At 33.7% G+C, this 13048-nt stretch overlaps 1 protein-coding gene across 1 annotated transcript in view; it reads left to right on the top strand.

Moving 5' to 3' along the window:
- The first annotated feature begins 5418 nt into the window (after window positions 1-5418).
- Window positions 5419-13048, top strand: part of LOC127868999 (mutS protein homolog 4-like) — a 47157-nt gene continuing 39527 nt past the window's right edge. The window contains exons 1-2 of the mRNA XM_052411244.1: window positions 5419-5673; window positions 12177-12327. Of these exons, the coding sequence (XP_052267204.1) occupies window positions 5640-5673; window positions 12177-12327 (185 nt within the window). The 5' untranslated portion in view covers window positions 5419-5639. The remainder of the gene's footprint in view (window positions 5674-12176; window positions 12328-13048) is intronic.

Below are 13048 nucleotides of genomic sequence, written 5' to 3'. Positions count from 1 at the left end.
AATACTGCTCCAGCAGCTGGAGTTACACTTCTTTATATTAATAAAACAAAACATACCGGTTATATAATTACACGCAATAAGAGTTTTCATATATTGATCAGACAACAGACACAGCTCATCAAAATGCATTTTGTTTAAAGTAGACCAACAATATCAAAAACAACATAAACAAAATTAAGGTTAATATGACTTTAAAATGTACATAATTTAAAAGAAGTCTTTAGACTCACATCTTACATCAAATCATTTCTGTCGTCAGTTGTCAAAACACCTATATACTGTTTGATTCCATTAATGTCGCTTTAATGGAATTACCATTTTTATACATTTGATTCTTAATATTTAATCACCTACACTTGTTTTATTAGTAGTTCAATTTTGCAGTACCGCCCCATTAATATTTTTATTTTTACTTTACAGTACTGCCCCTGGATTTTGTTCACGCCATTTTGTCTTCGCTTGTCAATTACGTCATAACTCTTTCTCTGTTCCTGGGTACATTGATTTTTGTACATTCATACGACCAACTTTCCCAGTTGTAATCTACATGCATAGGTCATTGGGTTTATAATTTTATTTTTATTTTCTCTGTGACAGACGTTTCTTGTTTGATTTATTTTTTAGCAGTACATAAACAACCAAGCAATATAATATAGAACTTTTACACCCATTATTGCTGCTTCTTCCTGTATTTGTGCGATGATGATCTGAAATATAAACTTTATGATGCTATATTTTTAAATCTTTTTCTATAAAGAAGGAATGTAGTTGACACTTGTTCATAGTTTCATTCCATCGTTCCTCAAAAAGTTGTAACTCTGTTGCTCTGGTATCTTCAATACCATTGAGTAATTAAATGGTAATTAAATTGAATGCGTTTTAATTCCCTTTTATATTGTTTAATTTTAGTTACAATGCTATGAGGTTAAATTTTATTTACACTTAAATGTATTATGAATATTGCTGGGCCAAGTGTGAGGTTGAGCGCTCCAAAACCGGTTTAAACCCCCAATGCTTTGTATTGACCGTTCCAAGGCGGTGACCCCAGCTTTATTCTTATTTGTGTTTATGTTGTTTTGTATTGTGCTGTATTGTGCTGTTTTGTATTGTTTGGGCAATCGGTCACTTGCCTTAAATAAGGGACCTACTAATTGTTTATAATAATAATTCAATGCTACTCCAGCAGCTGGAGTTTCACTTCTTCACTTCTTTATATTTTATATTCAAATGCTATAAAACAAATCGTGTCCAAACAAATTTACATTTTTTTTAAAGTCGTCAGTGATGTTATTATATTAATATAAGACCGAGTTAATTTTAATATAACAGCTCCAAACTATGAGTCTTCTCAGTAAATAGGGATTTAAACTCAGCAATTGTAATGTAAAGAATAATCCATAGACAAATTTATACAAATTCAAACATTAACATGAACATTAATTATTGTACTTCTACCTAATACATTATAAACAATTCATTTAAAACGAAAAACAACAAAACACTGTAACAGGTTCAAACGAAAAAAATAATTATAATTGAAATAATTTCGCAGCCACCTACATACCCCTCCTGTTATCACAGTTTTTATGTTTCTTTATTTCATTATTTTCAATAATCTTTTCATATTAATTTATTTTATTTCCATTGACTTTGCATATAAAGCGCAACACAAATCTAACTCATCATAAACACTGTCTGTTGTACATCAGCAAATTTTCTTTTTTAGTCAGTGCATTTTTTTTTTTTGGGGGGGGGGGGTGGGGCTAACTTTTAACAACAATTATCATTCTAAATTTTACCTTCCCGACGCGATTTCTTCCCAATCCAAAGGGTCACAGCCGCATTCCATAAAAACATGTAGTAATACCAAAATTGATTAAATAATAACAAATCAAACAATACGATAACACTGTTATGGATGTGGGTATATTTATAAATTGAAAAATATGTATATATTATCTCCATTAAACAAACACAGTTCTCTTTACAAAACCATCTTTTATGCCAAATAATAATTATAATAAACAAAACAAACAAATATTTTCAATTAAAATCGTTCTAGCATTGAAATTACACATTTATGTTTTTTGTGTTTTGATTATTTCGGTAATGTTCTAATAAAACTGCTGTGAAAAGCATTATGACATTAGGATAAAATTTAAGCAAATATTGAAATAGAAGTTTTTTTGTGCTTAAATCGTTCAAAGAGATTATGTTCTTATCCGTTATTTCAGATTAAATAAACTGGTCTGCACTTTTTTTACAACTGTCTTGAATTTACAACTGCGACCAGTATTGTTTATTTGTAGTGCTTTATCAATCTCCACGCAGAGTTGTCGTTCCTTGCTCTCACATACAACTCTGCGAAAGGCTCAGCACGCCTTTTTGTCTATAAAATAGCTAAAACCGAACAAACGCATTCAATGTATATTTGATTGGATATTTAAGATCGCATGCATTAAATTAAGAAATATGACTTTTAAATGTACGATAAACCGTGCAAATACTTGCGAGTTTTAATGCAACTCTTTGGAACTATTTTATTGCCCATTTACGCAGATGGAATCATTCCACGCACTTTACATATGTAAATAATTGAACATAATGTTTATTGAGTGACGTTAGGACTTGCTTCGACGTGTGTATGTATGTTGGTTTCTTAACAACAAAAAAACATATCAATTTTATAATAATGAATTAAGACTGATGTCAATCTCTTGCACGACGGTCACATTACATTCACCTCTGTGTTGGGCTCAGAATGGACTATTGTTTTGAAGGCGTCTCATTCATGTCATGATCATTCCAAGCGTTCATGATTGAGGTTACAGTATACTAAACAATCTCTTGCACGACGGTTACATTGCATTCACTGCATTAAAGAAAACCATCTCATACCATGATATCTTATATATCAGTCTTAATTCATTATTATAAAATTGATTTGTTTTTTATGTTAAGAAACCAACATACATACACACGTCGAAGCAATTCCTAACGTCACTCAAAAAAAGGTGTACGGTCTTTTTCCCCCCTGGTCTTTTCTCCCCCTTGGACATTTCTCCCCCTAGTCTTTTCTCCTCCTAATACCCTAGTCTTTTCGCCTCCCAGTATATTTCATACTGGGGGGATTAATCTGCTACTTTTAACGCCTCTATTGATCTATTATCAATGTTAATTTAATCAGTGATCAATCAAGCTCATCAATAGAGAAAGGAAGTTTATCATTGCTTTATTTTCACTATTTGTCAATGAAATAGATTGAGTGTGTTTATGTCATTTCAACATTATAATGTTAAATTTATTTAAACAGTCTTTGCATTTATTTGAAATTGAATTTTAGTATTTTTATGTTGTATCTTTTTTTATAATATTGAGATAAAATTGATACTACATAAACAGACTCAAATGGAAAAAAACCTCAGTCTTATTTGCATTTCTGAAATAAAATCCTCTTGAGGACTCAAGTATATTTTTATTTTTGAACATTAAGACTTATTAGCCAATACTTAAAAATTATTAACAATAAAGTAACTAAGAATTATATTTCAAAATAAATCCTTACATTAATTTTAAATTAAGTATGTACATTTATTTTAAACATATTCTAAGCTACTTTTTATTTACTAATGCCAAAGTATTAATGTACAAAATGTAAATAATTAATAAATTATTTAAGTGAATTATGTTTTTTAAAGTTAAACTGCTAAAGATTTAGATCACACAATAAATGATAGCAAATTGAAATAAATTGCTAAAATATGTGTGTGCTTTAAATGTGTAGCAGCCCAAATTTTGAATATTAATATTGATTATTAATTTTGAATTTAAAATAAAAGTTTCCAAATTGTAAAATATAAATTTCAAAATGATCATGAAGCAATGAAAGTCAAATCAAAATTAACTATTTTCATGACACTGGGACTGGGCAGGATATGGGCAGGATGTGGAAATGGTCAGGTGTGAATCCCTAAGACATTCTTGTGAAAAATTCTTGCTAAATTACATGGGTGGAATGTGTCATCCTTTGGAATATGTCATCCTTGTTTATTTGAAAGAATGGTCCAATCAACATCTTAGCTCATTTTTTACTGATCATTAAACAGAAACAGAAACACAACACAGTTTCTAATTAATTTATTTTATTTCAAATCATCAATTTTTATTCATAATTATCATGGTATACATCAAAAACAATTTTTAGTTTTGTAAAACATTTAATGAAAGTTTAAATATTTTTTAAACAGAAACACAACACAATTACAAATTAATTTATTTTATTTTATTTTAAATGATCAATTTTTACTCATAATATTATGGTATACAGCAAAAACAATTTTTAGTTTTGTAAAACATTTAATGAAAATTTCAATATATTTTTTGTAATAAATATTAATTAAAATGAATAAAAAACTATGAATGTGTTAAAATTGTTACAATAATATCATTTCAGAAGTTATATCTGTGCCAAGACATTTTTTGGATTAAATAATTTTTTTTTGTACGAAATAATAATTTAAATGAAGAATATTATTTAATTATCAACTAACAATGTTCCAGATCAATCATAAACGTGATAATTTAATCAAATTGTGTCTTTAATCACTGGACATTAAACATTTCAATCAGTCTCAAGTACTCATAAACAAATTAAAGAAGTGTGAAAAACAACATATTTTGATCATTTCATAAATATTCAAGAATGATTAACAATCAATTTGTATTCAAATAGATTAGCTTATAAACTATAACAGAAACTTAAAATAATATGCCGTTATATTACTATTTCTTTCATAGTCGTATAGACTTACAACAAAATTTAATTAAAAATAACACTACTCACTGATAACACAATAACAACACCATCATTTATTGGTATAACTAAATTGCTCCTTCATTAACCATTCTTCAATCACATACTTCATTTTCTCCTACCTAAATATACAGGTAATAAAAAAATGTTGGGAGGAGAAAAGTCTAGGGTTTGGGAGGAGAAAAGACCAGGGGAGAAACGTCCAGGGGGAGAAAAGACCGGAAATCCAAAAAAAATATGTTCAATTGTTTACATTTGTGAAGTGCGTGGAATGATTCCATCTGCGTAAATGGGCAATAAATTAGTTCCAAAGAGTTGCATTAAAACTCGCAAGTTTTTTGCACGATTTATCGTATCGATACATTTAAAAGTCATATTTCTTAATTTAATGCATGCGATCTTAAATGTCCAATCAAATATACGTTGAATGCGTTTGTTCGGTTTTATCTATTTTATAGACAAAATGGAGGGCTGAGCCTTTCGCAGAGTTGTATGTGAGAGCAAGGAACGACAACTCTGCGTGGAGATTGGGATTTCTTCGTACATATGCGGAACCAGTCAAATATCATCACCGAGCATATGATTTTATCGGACATTTAGTTGCATACAACCTACTGCATTTTCCTGGCTATGCGTCGTCTGCATTGTTGGTTTTGAAATGTGTTTGTGCAAACTCTAAATCGCATATTGTGTTGCATTTGTTGCAAGAAGCATATAAAATAAGAAATTCAAGAAAGTTATAGTTAATAAAAGTTATTCACAAGACGTGTTTTTTTCGCAAACATTGGAAGTTGACGCGAAAATAATATTTTTTCGCGACCATATCATGGCCCAGCCATTGAAGAATAATCCCAAATACAGTAAGAACGAAATTGTTTATTATATTATATCGGCGTTTATATATTCTCCAATTACCTTGAGTCGAGCGGTTAAGGAAACAACTAAAATAATTTCTGAATTAATTCTTCTTCTTCTTTTATAATAATGGCTATGTTCAATACTGATATCCTCGACTAACCATGGATCGCCGTAGTCACAAAGAATCACAAATTGCAAATCAAAAACTAAAGTAAGAAGCAATAAACTTACTTGTTTCATGAAGTTAATCCTTTAAACTTATATTCCACACAAAAATGAACGTCAAAGTAAGCATCCTCGTAGTTTATAATCCAAAAATAACACACACATGCTTGACTGCGTCTTTTGTTTTGAATGTACCTTGAATCGCCGGAAATGACGTCGTCATAGCCTTGGTTGCAATTAAGGCCAAAACTAGTTTATTTGTGGTTCTGTGTTCATAACATAGACTTGCAATAGTCTGACAAGTGTTAAAAAAAATTGGTTGTTAAATGTTTTTTTTTTATAACTGGAAACTTTAACAGTGTAACATATTTACAGTTTTTAATATGACTTTATTTTATTCTTCTGGTTTTTGGCAATGGGGACAGTAGAATGCATCACCCCTTCTTATTACTTTCACTGGTGTGCAATAACCTAGGTGTGTCCAGTGCAAGCATGGCATACCATTGCGAATCCCATCACACTGTGCCCACTTAACAAAGGTAAGTGATAAACATGCTGCCTGCTCTTCGGTTTGAAACCGATCACAGGCACAACAAGTTTCATTATCATCATCATCATCATCATCACTGCTTGATGTTCCTGGGATCACATTCATGCGCGATGGACCTGGCTTCGGACTGTCTACAATGAAGTTTTGTTCAGGGGCTTTCTTTATAACACATGACTTGCTTGTTGTTTTCAATAACCTGGCTGGGACTGATTTTGTTGTCTTCTTGGGTCTTTTCATGACCTGTTCATGTTGTTGGATGGCATTTATGACATTGTCACTGGTCAGTTCTTTGCCAGACACAAGCTTACTAACTGTTCTGTAAGGTTTCCTGACCGATTCATTCTTCTTTTTTACAAGCTGTTGTTCTTTTTCTTGAAATACATCCAATGGAATCCCCCCTTCTTCAACGGTAGCTTGACTTGACTGACTGTCACAACTGTCATGAAATACCTCAGCTGGAACCATGCTGCTCTTTGGTACAACAGTTCTATCCAGAGGGTAAATTCCTGTTCTTCTAAAAGAAGACTGCAAATTATCCGCACATAAGGCCCTGTTATATACCTTACAAGAAATTTCGGCTATGCTGTACTTGGTGATGGCAGCATGTGTTTGTCGTATGTATTTGTGCAATTGGACATGGTACATCCTCTGAAAGGGTCCATAGCATCCAACATCAAGGGGCTGCAGAATGTGGCTTGTATGTGCAGGTAGGATGTATAGTATGACGTTGTTGTCTTTTGCCCACTCAGCCAGTGTTAGGGCAACATGTGACCTATGTCCATCTAGGAGCAAAAGAACCTTTTGATCGCCCCTTCCTGGTACAAACTGTATGAAGTGCTCTGTAAGATATTTGCGAAACACATCCATATTTGACCACCCTGAATCGGATACAGTTCCACTTGCTCCTGCTGAAGAACCCTTTAGTAGGTCATAGTTCATTTTCTTGCCAGGGAACACGAAATATGGTGGAATGGCTGAACCACTTGCGCTACCTGCACCAATTATTGTAACAGTGTCACCTTTTCCAGATGTCACCGCCTGAGCGGGATGGTTGGTACCTGCAACTATATGAGGTGGTTTATGCAGTATTGACACACCTTTTTCATCCACATTATAGATTAAATGTGGCTTATCCAAGAGATCATTTTTTTGCAGACAGGTTTCAAGATTATCAAAGTATGTCATGACAACACCCTCACTAGCCATCTTTGCCCTAACAAACTCCAGTGCTCTGGGTTTTGTTACCCGCATCTCTGGCCACCGCTTTAGAAATCCTTTCATCCATTTCATAGACAGAGGTTTATCTTTGGTGCGTTTCCCCAGCTGAACAGCAAACTCACTTGCAACATCGATGCATTCTTGCTGGGTATAGCCATAACCTAAGTCAGCCATCCTCTTAAAATGATTGACAAGCTTAGCTTCTTCAAACTGGTCAAGTAATGGAAGTTTGCCCATAACACACAACTCAGGATCAACTCTGCCAATAAACCTGTCTCTAAGTGTTCTTTCTGGCACATTAAACATTCTACTAGCCCTGTAGACAGTTAGGCCTTCCTCTTTCACCATCCTATAAGCATTTGTGAGGGCACTTGGTGAATAAACCCTATAATGTTTCTTCACAGGTGTGGGATGTGCCTGATGTAAAAATGAAAAAAAATGCATCTTCAAATTTATCTATCAGAACATGGGTCAGAAAAACCATCCATACAAATAGTTTGGCCTTACTACGAAATACTACGGTCACGTGATCTTCATTGATAAATGTAAACAGAGCAGACGGCAAATGTTACAATGTTTAAAAACGGAATTTTGTGTGATTTGTTTGTTTTTTCAATAATATTCATTTTTGGAATAATAAAAATAAGCTTTTTATCGATTAAATTCTTAATTACTTGTTAAATACCTGTTTAAATCGCATTTTGTCGAGTTTGACAGTTTCCTTCCGTGGGAACAGCTTTCTCACAACACTGTGACGTCACATCTCGCGCATGCGCGGAAATATCGCGTAATCAAAACAAAACTTGTAAATACGGCGAACCAAGGTTTACGGCGATTTTAGGTACGTCTACGATACATTATGGCCATGCGCGGGGGGTTAAAAAGAAATAGATTGATAGGTTTCCCGAGTTACTCAATCCACTCGGGAAAATCCTATCAACAGTGATAAAAAAAGGTGCAAAACCTAACACCTTAAGCCCTTAAGACTTAAATATATACATGTACAACTGTGCATGTGGTGAGAATATTAGTAGGGTTAAAAACAGGATAAAAGCAGAATCATGTGATCTAAGGAAGGAACACTGATGTAGACAGCACTGATTTAAATCCAGGGATCGTATCAGCGCTGACTACATAAGATGGAAGTGTGTTCCATTGTACAACTGTTCTTGGAAAGAAAGAAAATTTGTGGTAATCAGCTGTACTTGGTGGTATTTGGTATGCCATGTGATGTTGATGGCGTGAGTGTCTAATGTATGGAGTGAGATAGTGAAGGGGATTGACATCAACATGGTTATATACTATTTTATAGAACAAAATTAGTCTAGCTTGTTGTCTTCTTGATTGCAAGGTATTCCAATTAAAATCCTTAATTATATTTGTTCCATTGTACAACTGTTCTTGGAAAGAAAGAAAATTTGTGGTAATCAGCTGTACTTGGTGGTAATTGGTATGCCATGTGATGTTGATGGCGTGAGTGTCTAATGTATGGAGTGAGATAGTGAAGGGGATTGACATCAACATGGTTATATACTATTTTATAGAACAAAATGAGTCTAGCTTGTTGTCTTCTTGATTGCAAGGTATTCCAATTCAAATCCTTAATTATATTTGTGACCGTGCCCGGTGTCTTGCTGTAATTATTTGTTACAAATCTGGCAGCTTGACGCTGAACATTTTCAATTTTATCAATATCTTTCTGATGGTAAGGGTCCCACACACTAGAGCAATATTCCAAGGATGGTCTAACAATGCTGTTATATGCCGCTGCCTTAGTTTCCATTTGAGAGGAATGAATGTTTCGTTTTAAGAAACCTAAGCTCTGGCTTGCTTTTCTACTAATTTTATTTACGTGAGGTGACCAGTTTAAAGTTGAGCTTACTTCAACACCAAGATAGGTGGCTTGGTTTACAACAGACAGAGGTTGATTGTGAAGAGTGTAGGCTGTTTTTAATGGTTTACGGTTTCTCGTAACATGCATGATATGACATTTTTCTATGTTAAAAGACATCTTCCATTTCAGCTCCCACAATTCAATTCAAACAATGGCGCAATAAATGCTGTACCTAAAAGATTTATTTCATTCCCGTTCAATCCATGTCAAAATTGTTTATTTACAGCGTGTTTAACCATGCAAAGACAATAGTTCCATACACACTCGCAAATGACAATCACTCACTACACTTCGATTCATTGAACAAATTTTGAGAAACTGAAAGAATAATTTAACATTTTTCATAACTTCTATTTATCATTAAACACGTTTCTGTTTTATCGGTGGATCTTCTTTTAAGCAGCATTGACACGAAAAAGTGCTCAAGAATAAAAAAAAAACCAACAACAACGTTCGCATTTATAAAATAAAAATTTGGCATATATGTTACTATTGAAAGATTTGATAAAATTATCATCCAATCGGGACAGAGTATACCCACTGAACATGTGGATATCGGAACGTCACCTATTTTCGCGATGTGCGTGCACAGATTGTTCCATGCAACATTACCTTGGAATCGAGGCAATGTAAAACAATTTTCTTTAAAATAAATCAAGTACATGAAATTATGTGTTCACTAGCGCAGTGGTCTGCAATTTATGTGCAAGTTTAATGAAGAGTACCGAAATAAATGCACGAAATAGACATTTGGATTATTTCAGTTGAAGTTAGATGTTTAAATGCAATTAAACTGTTTGTTTTTTTGTTATTTTATTTGTTTCGGTAATTATTTTCAAGCGTAGTAATGTTAATTAAACAAAATACTCGGAGGGCATGCGTATGACCTCATCATGAGAGCCGCGTTCTTAATGTAAACAAAGTGATCGAAATTAGGTCGTGCTCGAAATAAGGGAATTGTACGATACTGAAATGGTCCGATTGAATTGCTCTACTCATGCAATTAAAGGAACACACAAACAGTTATCTATGACAGCTCATTGTTGACGAATAATTGAAACACAAAGCCTGATTCCAGTGATTGCTCAGTATTATTTTTGTCAACGCATTGCACTGATCAGATGACAGATTGATACACTTATTGCATCTAAAAACTATACCTATTAACTAACTATAAACTAATAGCAACATTGATAGGTGATATATATTCAAGCTCTAAAGTAAGTTATCTTCTCTTTATATTTAAGTCTTAATGGGTTTATGCATACATGCCATACGTCCCGGATTGTCAGGGACAGTCCCGGAAATGAAGAACTTGTCCCGCTGTCCCGGAAATCTGTCAAATGTCCCGGAATTTACAAAATCCATATATACATGTACCTTATCTTAGGCTTAACTGCACCTCGAATCTGTGTATATCTGCAGCGTCTCCATGACAATGCCTACCCGAATAGGCAGACTATGCTACGTGTCAAAATCGATCAATTAACAGGGGTCCTGTTATCATATCGATTGTCTCACGTTCACGGTCAAACCGAAAAGGCGGCATTGTTTAATGTGGTTGTTAATTGACTTTAATCTACTACGTCATTATTTCCAGCTGCGTAAGGGCAAAGGATAGTTGTTCACACATCTGAAGTCCAACATCGCTGAGTAAAAAATTAAAAGCAGTTTATGTTCGCACGTTTAACCGACAAAGAAGTTGAGTAAAAAAGAAACGCAGTGACGTCACCATCTATGTTTAGAACGCTTACACTGAAAACACGGGGCTTGTATCTAGTAACGGAATTAGTAATGTTTAATTTGACGTTAACAGATCAAGTGTATTTTGGATAGGCTTTGGAACTTTTGCAATTAACAATGAGAAACACAAAAAAAACGTACCAAAAATGCATATGTCTATAAATATCGCTACATTTTATACATGTCCCGGAAAATCGGCAAAAGTCCCGGACAATTTAACTCAATGTCCCGGAATTGTTCTGAAAAATTATGGCATGTTTGGTTTATGAATACTGTCCCTGGTAACCAATCTTACTAGTATTAGTTTATATCAATTTTCTGAATAAATGGGATTGAAAATGTAATAATATCCCTAACTCTGAAGCAAAAGATAAGTTAACCAAGTTTCTAAGTTTTTTATGCCCACGGATCGAATGATCGGGGGTATATTGTTTTTGGCCTGCCTGCCTGCCTGCCTGCCTGCCTGCCTGCCACAAAACTTACACATTGGTCATAACTTTTGCAATATAGAAGATAGCAACTTGATATTTGGCATGCATGTGTATCTCATGGAGCTGCACATTTTGAGTGGTGAAAGGTCAAGGTCATCCATCAAGGTCAAAGGTCAAATATATGGCTTCAAAGCGGTTTATTAGGGGGCATTGTTTTTCTGACAAACACATCTCGTTTTTTACTAATACATCTTTTACTTATTAATTATAACTTATTACTATTAGGATAATATGTGGTGGTCGAAGTATGTGTCTTTAATACAATCAGCTTTGTTTTTTAATGTATTTGTCAAAAAGGAATCCTTTATTTAAAATTGTTTGAATTTATTCATTTGTTTCAAACTGAATTTTAAGAGCTAGGTTAGAATTACAGGTACATGTATTTAGAAAATTATATTTTTTTAACAATCTACTTTTATTAAAATGATGTCATTTACCTTGCAGATTTCGGTCTGCTGGTCACCCCTGGTTCTACAGACACTTCAAGCGTGACAACAGACAGTGTCAATGTGGAGTCGGATTCCACAAGTTTCTCTGAACAGGCCTCGGAGAGATCCTTGTCCTATCCTACAGACTACAGCCGCCTCACATCTGGGTACCATAGGGCATTAACAATAAGTTGAGATCAACCCTTTTTTGGGGAAAAACTGTAAACATGATTGTCAATCAATCATTAAACTTTTCTGAATTGATAGGATGAGCATCAGTCCTTCCTAAAATTAAAATTTATTGCCAGCAAGGAGGTCCTATAATCATCCAGCACTTGCCGACCTGGACTGATCATTTCTGGCCCAAAAAAGAAAAAATGATAAAGGAAGACAAAAATGAGATGTTTTAACAATAATTGTTAAAATATAATATTTAATATCAATATTCATAAATTTCACTAACAAAAAATGAAACTTTATTCCTCTTACTCAAATAATGTTCTTCTGAGAGGGTCACTACTTATTCCCTTGAGCGCAAGTTAATAATTGTATTATATATTCAGGGATTTTTTTATTGATTTGGGGAAAAGGCCTGGCCTTCCATTTTGGGGAAAAGATCATTGACAAATCTGGGAAAATTGCATCATTTTAATGAAATTCTTTTTGAAGAAGGGGCCTTTCTCTTTGGGGAAGGGGCGTTTATAAGGCCCTTGCTAAAGAGGGAAAAAAGCCCTGATATTTGTGTCTCTGATGATATGGACAGTTCACAGGAAGGTCACAACGGCCTTTGTTTAAGCCCTGCTTGCTTACCAATAAATCTGATAAAACGGAAACTCACACGTTTGTCAATTTTGATTCTGTTTGTGGAATGTTAAAGTCTCACATAAT

The sequence above is a fragment of the Dreissena polymorpha genome, chromosome 2 (assembly GCF_020536995.1).
Source record: "Dreissena polymorpha isolate Duluth1 chromosome 2, UMN_Dpol_1.0, whole genome shotgun sequence".
In the NCBI taxonomy this organism is placed as follows: domain Eukaryota; kingdom Metazoa; phylum Mollusca; class Bivalvia; order Myida; family Dreissenidae; genus Dreissena; species Dreissena polymorpha.
Note: the sequence above shows the minus strand (reverse complement) of the source record. Positions and strands in the feature narration are given on the sequence as shown.